At 40.6% G+C, this 9,518-nt stretch overlaps 1 protein-coding gene across 1 annotated transcript in view; it reads left to right on the top strand.

Annotated features, from left to right (window-relative positions):
* The first annotated feature begins 832 nt into the window (after positions 1–832).
* CLDN18 (claudin 18) overlaps positions 833–9,518 on the top strand; it is a 68,898-nt gene continuing 60,212 nt past the window's right edge. Inside the window, exon 1 of the mRNA XM_029617074.1 lies at positions 833–1,153. Within this exon, the coding sequence (XP_029472934.1) occupies positions 934–1,153 (220 nt within the window). The 5' untranslated portion in view covers positions 833–933. The remainder of the gene's footprint in view (positions 1,154–9,518) is intronic.

Genomic DNA, 9,518 nt, shown 5'->3' with positions numbered 1-9,518 from the left:
AGGTAGATGTGAATCGGTTATTTACTCTTTCCGATAGTAGAAAGACTAGGGGGCACTCCATGAAGTTAGCATGGGGTACATTTAAAACTAATCGGAGAAAGTTCTTTTTTACTCAACGCACAATTAAACTCTGGAATTTGTTGCCAGAGGATGTGGTTAGTGCAGTTAGTATAGCAGTGTTTAAAAAAGGATTGGATAAGTTTTTGGAGGAGAAGTCCATTACCTGCTATTAAGTTCACTTAGAGAATAGCCACTGCCATTAGCAATGGTAACATGGAATAGACTTAGTTTTTGGGTATTTGCCAGGTTCTTATGGCCTGGATTGGCCACTGTTGGAAACAGGATGCTGGGCTTGATGGACCCTTGGTCTGACCCAGTATGGCATTTTCTTATGTTCTTTTGTTCTTATGTTCTTAGGAAAGTGGTCTATAAGTAATATAAAATAAATTCAAAACTAAACATTTTGTTGAAAGAAAGTGAATTTGCTAAAAGTTGTAGATGTCAAGAAAAAGACTGAGCTTCCAGAAATGATCTCTTTTCATTTGAAATCCCAATATATCCACATTGATTCTTCAGTTTTTTGCTGGAGCTGCTAATGTTAATAGCCATGATTTCTCTTCGATATGAATCCCAACAGCTGCAACTCAATATTAATCATATGAATTAGTGGATAAGGTGGGGAGTGGAAGCTGGAAAAGGTAAACAGAATGAGGCATAATCATTAACAATAAGCTCATGGTACCGATATCATGAATTATCTCACTGTAGCAGATAAAGGCACTGGGCGAGTCTGCAACACATACGTTTAAGGCCTTTCTGCATCACACTGATGACATTAAGTAAAAATCCTTTCTTGATAGCCTTATTGCTCAGAACAGACCTACAGCAATACTTCAGAGTCCTGAGTACTAACGTTGCAGAATACCAGGTGCCATGGCTGTGACACTGTGTCAGGGTATGGGCTTTGTCATCTCAGCAATTGGGGTGGCTGGAATAGTGGCATCAACATGCATGAACCAGTGGAGTACCCAAGACCTCTACAACAACCCCGTGACAGCTGTGTTTAACTATCAAGGGCTATGGCAGACTTGTGTCAGGCAAAGTTCTGGCTTCACTGAGTGTCGGTCCTACTTCACCATCCTGGGCCTGCCTGGTAAGAGATTTTTCTTCATAGGCATCATCAGCTAGGTAGGGAAGTAACTACTGGAGGAAAATGATCAGATAGAAATGACTTGAACTCTAGTCTTTACCTCATAGAACAAAACATTACAAAAATGCTACCACAAATAAAAATGTGTGAAATTTTACTTTTAAATATCATGAATATTTTGCAGAATATTCTACAGTAAAAATTTGCAAAAATAGAAGCTATAGACTTTGAAGAATGTCTGTAATACATGCAGAAAATGTCAAAATTCAACAGCTCTGCAATGTTTCAAAAATGTTTCCTTAAAAGAGGTATTTAAGATCAGTCTTAGCCATGATTTCTTTTACCTGGAACATCTAAATAATTATCAAAATATTCTCTATCAATCAGTTGAATTATATTCATTGTTTCTATTTTACATTATTATACTATTTGGATATATGATTTAAAACTCTTAGAGAAGGTACATTTAATTATCACTATATATTTTTTGGGTGGTCATCAATGTAGATATACTATGTGCCATTTCTGTCATTTTATATCTTTGACGAATCTTTTTCTATTTTCTAAAGTTTGATTTAGCATTTACGTTTCTTTCCCCCTTTCAAATAAAGGACCTCATTTACTAAGATTTTCCCAGACACTCAGAATGTGAGGAAAGCCTTAGTAAATCAGAACCTTTTGAGTGATTGCTGTGTTAGTCCACTTGGAGGTATATAAAAATGTAGGTCAGCAAACAATATATAAGCAATTCCTTTTTAGTCTAATAAATATGTATCAACTTAAACTGTTTGCTGATCTTAACAGCCCCTTTGAAAATGTTTATATTAAACTTTATAACCCCCCCCAAAAAAATGTAGAAACAAATATTTTATGTGAATTGTTCCAGAAAGACAAAAAGCATGGTGTTCACTATTAACATAGGAAGATGTATTTATATATACTGACATTTGATCTCAATTGAGATATCACACTGGTTTACATTCAGGTACTGTAGGTATTTCTCTATCCCCAGAGAGCTTACAATCTAAGTTTTTGTACCTGAGGCAATGGAGGGTAAAGTGACTTGCCCAAGGTCACAAGGAGTGACAGCAGGACTTGAAGCCTGGTCTCCTGGTTCATAGTCCACTGCTCTAACCACTAGGCTATTCCTCCTCCAGTAGATAAAGGCCCTATGGTCCATCCAAGCTGCCCATTCACATCAGTTTAAGTTTCCATACTCTCCCTCACATATCCTCTGTACTTGTTCCATGTTTTATTGAATTCTGACACTGTCCTCATCTACACCACCTCAGGGAGACTGGTGTATGTGTCTACTTTTCTTTTATAAAGGAAAATATCCTTAAATTGCTCTTTTACCTTCATCCCAGAGCCTCCTTTTTATTGAAAGAGGTACACTTTCTGTGAATTTATTCCTTACAGGTATTTGAATGTCTCTATATCTCCCCTTTCCCTATTTTCCTCCAGGATATATATGCTTAGATCTTTAAGTCTAAACCCATATGTTTTATGTTGCAGTTCAATGACCATTTTAATAGCTTCCCTCTAGAGCAACCAAGGCCAGATTTAATATTTTGGTGCTCATAGACAGCGTGCCATTGTGGTACTTATTTGAAGCTGTGCCAGTACATGGCCCTAATGCAAGCAGAAGCAGGATCCTTTTTGGCCTGCATATTTAGCGCCTTCAAAATGTGGTACCCTAGGCAGTTGCTTATGTTGCTTATTCCTAAAATCGGGCCTGGAACTAACACTCTTTGGTTTAAATCCTTTTGAAGGTGCAATCTCCAGAACTGTACACAGTACAATAAATGAGGTCTCACCAGAGACTTACATAGAGAAAACATTACCTTCTTTTTTCCTGCTGGTTATGTGTCTCCCTATGCACCAATTAATTCTTCTGGCTTTTGTTGTTACCTTATCTACCTATTTGACTACGTTAAGATCAGCAGATATAATCACCCCCAGATCCCACTGTTTTGTTCATAGAACTTTGCCTTCTATATTCTATTGCTCCTTTGGGTCTGAGCCATAGACAGACAATTTGGCACCTATTGGCCAAGTAAAAAGGTGCACTCTTGCTCTATAGGCAACACATGATACCATGAGCTGTTAAATGTTATATTTTCTAATTGAAATATAAAACGTATTATTCATCATCTATAAGTAGATGCAGAAGTGACCTTAGGTCTGTGTGGATTCAACTGATTAGTAATCTGCAGCTTGCTAAGCAGTAGGAATTGAAAAAGGAGGGTCTGCCTAGATCAGAATAGATTTAGGGGTACATCACAAGCTCTTTCAAAAACTGTTATTAAGATTTGGGAAATGAATACCTACCCAGATTAATAAAATAAGTCCTGTGAAGTTTATAGTTATGAAAATTACCAACTATTTTGAATAAGTAATTTTTGAATGTGTCAAAAATATTTGATTTAGGATATTAGTAAAAATATATGAACATTTTAAAATGTTAGCCATTTCAAAAGTCAATTTAAAAAGTGTTGTTTTGGTTTTTTTGTTTTTTTTGGCAAGTGACATTTAAATTATAAGCCAAATGCTCTTCATATGCTTTATCAGTGGAGGTATTGATTTCAATGAGGATACATTTTTCCTTCTATTGAATTAAATTATTTTAAACTATATTAAAATAATTAGGTTCTAGAGCTCATCAATAGCAAAGCAAATTCCCTCCACTACCAAGCACATTGTGATGCACCATAGAACACAGTCAAAAACCCAATTTAGAACCTTTGTAGCAAACCTGCAATACCATTACAACACTAGCACCCAGGACTCACACAGCAACAACCTTTCCTATAAAAACTACGGCAGCACTGCAAATATAGTAGTGGGCCCTAGAATACCAATACACTTCCTAGCAGCATAAGAAGTGCCATGTTGAGTCAGACCAATGTTCATCAAGCCCAGAATCCTGTCTCTGAGAGTGGTCAGTCCAGGTCGCAAGTTTCCAACAGATCCCTAGTAGTTGTTCCATTCCTTGTATTTCACTTCCAGTGATAAACATTGAAACATATAACCATGATGGCAGAAAAAGACCATATGGCCCTTCTAGTCTGCCTATCCATTCAATTTATAAAGCCCTTAAAATTCTCATCAATAGCTCAGAGATCCCCTGTATTTATCCAATGTTTTCTTGAATTCAGAAACCGTTTTAGTCTTCACCACCTCCACTGGGAGACTGTTCCATGCATCCACCACTCTCTCTGTAAAGAAATATTTCCTAGAATTACTTCCGAGTCTACCCCCTTTCACCCATATCTCATGACCCCTTGTTTTAGACCTTCCTTTCCTTTGAAAGAGGCTCGTCTTCTGTGCATGGAAACATTTGAGATATTTAAATGTCTATCATATCTCCCCCGTGTCACCTTTCCTCTAGAGTATACATGTTTAGAACTTTATGTCTATTCTCATATGATTTAGAATGAAGACCACTGATCATTTTAGTAGCCACATTCTGGACTGACGCCAACCAATTTATATCATTTTGAAGGTGGGGTCTCCAGAATTGCACAAGTATTCCAAATGAGGTCTCAGGGCAATATCCCTTCCCATTTTCTGCTGACCATTCCTCTGCCTATGCAGCCAAGTATCTTTCTGGCTTTTGCCATCACTTTATCCATCTGTTTGGCTACCTTAAGAATATCAGATATAATCACCCCAGATCCTGTTCTTCTTTTGTGCCTAGAAGAATTTTACCTCTACCACTATATCTCTCTCATGGGGTTTTGCATCCTAAATGCATTACTGCATTTTTTAGCAATAAATCTTAACTGCCATTCTCTAAACCAGTGGTTCTCAACCTTTTTTCGGCCGGGACACACCTGACAGATGGTTCTCACATGCATGACACACTGAACATGTAACCGTCACTGAACATTCTGAGGATGCAGAATGTAAATATACATTCTGCATCCTCAGGAACCCCCTCGACCCCCAAAAATGAGTGCAGAGCAGAACTAGGGCATTACCCATACAGCTCACCATACAAAAAAAGATATTCTGGATCTGATGACATCTCAATAAAAGCAAAACAAACCCATTACTAGCAAGCACAATACCCCTCCTTATGAAAAGACAGTAATTTACCACTACAAATATTTAACCAGGCCCTAAACACTAATACACCTCCTATTAGGAAAACAGAGCAAGCCAAGCTGCTATAGATACCGACTTAGAAATGATTGTAAAACTGGGAGGAGTCGGTGAGAGATACCCCTTGGGAGAGAGGGAAAGGCCACGGGACAGTGACAGGGCTTTTCGCTGCACCCAGGAGGTCATGGGAACATCCTTTCAGTACGTGACCCCAGTGACATCATCTACCGGGGCCCGGACTGCCCAACAAATTCGGAGGGACTGTGGCAGAAAACCGGAGGAGTCGGTGAGAGATACCCCTTGGGAGAGAGGGAAAGGCCATGGGACTGTGACGGGCTTTTTGCTGCGCCCAGGACGTCGTGGGAACATCCTTTTAGTACGTGACACCAGTGACGTCATCTATCGGGGCACGGACTGCCCGATAAATTCGGTGGGACTGCGGCGCGCAGCCGAAGCCATGCGCCAAAGGGGCGCGCCCCTTCTGAAAATTTTTCTTTTTTCTTTTACATCTATATATGGGTAGAAAAAGGAAATCTAAGCCATTTACTTCATCACCGGGGGCCTCTATGGTTAGAGGACCTATGGACCTTCATGTGGATCGTAGGGTAAGCTATTTTCCCAGGAATATTCCTGAAATCTCATTTTCTTCTGGTTCCCCCGAGAGTCCAGGCCCAGTGCAGATATCCCAACTACAGATGGAATCATTAGAAGTAGTTCCTCAAGATATTAATTCTGATGGAATGTTACCTGTAATTAATTTTCCTAGTAACATGGTTACTGAGGGGGAACAGATCGAATCTGGTTCTCAGACGACATCGGAACCCCCTCAAGATACCAATTTAAATTTAGTAGGTATTGACCCTCAAAAGGTTACTTTGGGAGATGTCTGGAAAGTTTTACTAGATATGCAAAATTTCTTGTAAATTCAACTACTCAGTTTAATAATGTAACTTTGGAAATTAAAAAAGTTGTGGATAAACATGAAGTACATTTGAATCAGTTAGAAGAAACGTCTAAAATGGTAAATGTGCAAATACCTGTGATACAGGCATCAAATACTGCCTTTATTAAAGATAGCTTAATAATACATAGACAATTGGAAAATATCGAGAATGAGAATAGAAAGAAAAATCTTAGATTGTTAAATTTTCCAGTATCTAGATTGTTGTCCGCTATAGAATTATTTAAGAAATATCTATCAGAAATATTGTCTATTACCTCAATAGAGGAAAAGAATATTTCTAAAATATATTATGTTCCTAAAACAAAGACTAGGCCTCAAAATTATTTGGAAGAGATGGATGTAATACAAAGAGAGTCACCTAACTTAACATCTTTCCTAGAGGCATCAATAGATGACATACGGAAAGAGCGACTCTTTTGGTCTCCTTTTGTAGTGAAAAGGATAAAAACTTGACACTACAAAAATATTTTAAAAATAAAGATTTTGCATTTTGTGGCGAAAGGATTCAAATCTTTCCGGATGTCTCCCGCACTACTCAACAATTCTTAACTCTGAAGTCAAGGGTATTAGCTATTGGAGCGAGTTATTTACTTCGATTCCCTTGTAAATGTTCTGTGATTTATCAGAAGAACAAATTTATTTTTCAAGACCCTGTACATTTAGAGACTTTTTTGACAGATAAAGAAGCTAGTTGAGATATTTATCTGCACAAAAGAAATGAATGATGCTCTCAAATAATTTGCTAGTGCAAAATGTATATTTGTTTTTTTCCTTTTTCTTATGTGTATCCTCCCAATTATGAGGACTATTTTTTTTTATGTGTACTTATAATGTGATAACTTGTTTTCATGGAATTTACTTGTACACAGGAAAAAATTTCTTATTTTGTGCAAATGTTTAAATTTGTGTAAAATGAAATAAAATATAAATGAAAAAAAAAAAAGAAATGATTGTAAAACTATACTAATAGATGTTACAAAACAGCTGATGAACAGAATAACATCCAACAATTAAAAACTCATAAAAATTATTAAAAATTGTCCAAATATCAATACAATATTTCAAAACAGCAGACATCACATAATACCCAATAATTAAAATGGCAGTCAATCAAGAAAAATAAACTTAAAAAGCTGCCTTTACTTACCCTCTCCAGCAACTCTCCTACTCCTTTCCCTTGCAGGCCAATAGCACTCACCAGAAGCAGCAGTGGCTGCTGAAGCTCTGTCCTCATAGTCCTCTTCCTTAGGGCCCACAACCAGTCACAACCAGTCTCTGTCTCACACAGACCAGTCACCTCCCTGACCAGTCTCTGTCTCTCCCACACACACACACACCAGTCATCTCCCTTACCAATCTCTGTCTCTCTCTCTCTCTCTCTCACACACACACACACACAAGTCACCTCCCTGACCAGTCTCTGTCTCTCTCTCTCTCTCTGTCACACACACACACACAAGTCACCTCCCTGACAAGTATTTGTCTCTCTCACACAGACACCAGTCACCTCGGTGACCATTCTCTGTCTCACCCCCCCCCCCCCCCCCAGTCACCTCCCTGATCAGTTTCTGTCTCTCACACACACACACCAGTCATCTCCCTGTCTCTCTCAATCATATACATGCTCTGTCACTTACATACAAGCTCACACATACTCTGTCAATTACAACCACACACACACACACACACACACACAAACACATATGCACACTACCACTCATGCACCCATTGTACCGCACACACACAAACTCTCACTCACGCACCCAGGAACCCATTCTACCACACACACACACTGCCACTCATGCACCCACTGTACCATACACACACAAGCTCTCACTCATGCACCCAGGCACCCATTCTACCACACAAACACACACACACACACACACACACACACACACACACAGACAAAGCTGCCACTCATGCATGCAGGCACCCATTCTACCACACACACACACTGCCACTCATGCACCCACTGTACCACACACACACAAGCTCTCACTCATGCACCCAGGCACCCATTCTACCACACACACACACTGCCACTCATGCACCCACTGTACCACACACACACAAGCTCTCACTCATGCACCCAGGCACCCATTCTACCACACAAACACACACACACACACAAGCTCTCACTCATGCACCCAGGCACCCATTCTACCACACACACAAGCTCTCATGCACCCAGGCACCCATTCTACAACACACACATACACAAGCTCTCACTCATGCACCCAGGCACCTGTTCTACCACACACACACAAGCTGACATGGAGCCTCTTCTCATTGTTTGGCCCAATTAGCCTGGCCTCCACTTCTCAGCCGCCTCTGGCCTGACTTCTGGCGGCATGCAACGCCTCTCCAGCTGCCTCCTATGGAGTGCAGGGCCTCTCCACTCTTCGGCCCTGCCGACCTGGTCTCCAGCGGCAGTGCAGAGGTATGTCTCCACTCTTCAGCCGCCGGTGGCGGCGCACAGCGTCTCTTCATTCTTCGGCCCCACCGGCGGTGGCACACAGGTCTCTCTACTCTTTGGCCCCACCACCGGCAGTGCGCAGGTCTCTCCACTCTTCGGCCCTGCCAACGGCGGTGTACGTGTCTCTCTATCTACTCTTTGGCCCTGCCGGCGGAGGCGTGCAGGTCTCTCTACTCTTCGACCCTGCTGGCCTGGCCTCCAGCAGTGGTGCACAGCATCTCTCTGCTCTTCGGCCCCGCCCCTAGGGAGAAGGGAAGCACAAGCGGGGCAGTGGAACACTGGGAGCCGCGACATACCTGCTATGTTTTCCAAATCTTCCTGGTGTGGCCTCCATGTCACAAGAAGTTAACAGTGCTAACAGGTTTGATGGTAAACTGGTGGATTCCCCTTATGGGAGCCCTGAATTGCCTTAAGCAGTATGTAGATTGCTGCTGGAAATGTACAGGATGTGCATGGCACAAGAGGTTAATTTGTAACCAGTGTAGGAATATTACAGAACTCTGGGTCAGCTATATGTCAGAAGGTTTTACCTATGCTTTTTGACAGACAAGGTGATACATCTCTTGAGAGGCTGAATTATTGAGCAGAAGTGATAAAACTAGGGATGTGCAATCGTTTTTGTCGAATTGGAAAATTTCAAAGAAATAATCCAATTCGGCATGGGTTGGAGGACCCGTATCCCGAGACGGATTTTCCCTAAACTTCGGGGAAAATTCATTGTTCAGGTTAGCACAAAGGGGAGGGGCACATTTAGTTAAAAAAAAAAACCCAACCCACCTCAACCCTTCATATTTAGTTAATTACAACTCCCCACCCTC

This window comes from Rhinatrema bivittatum, chromosome 9 (genome assembly GCF_901001135.1).
Source record: "Rhinatrema bivittatum chromosome 9, aRhiBiv1.1, whole genome shotgun sequence".
Lineage (NCBI taxonomy): Eukaryota > Metazoa > Chordata > Amphibia > Gymnophiona > Rhinatrematidae > Rhinatrema > Rhinatrema bivittatum.
This window is presented reverse-complemented; position numbering and strand designations above follow the sequence as displayed.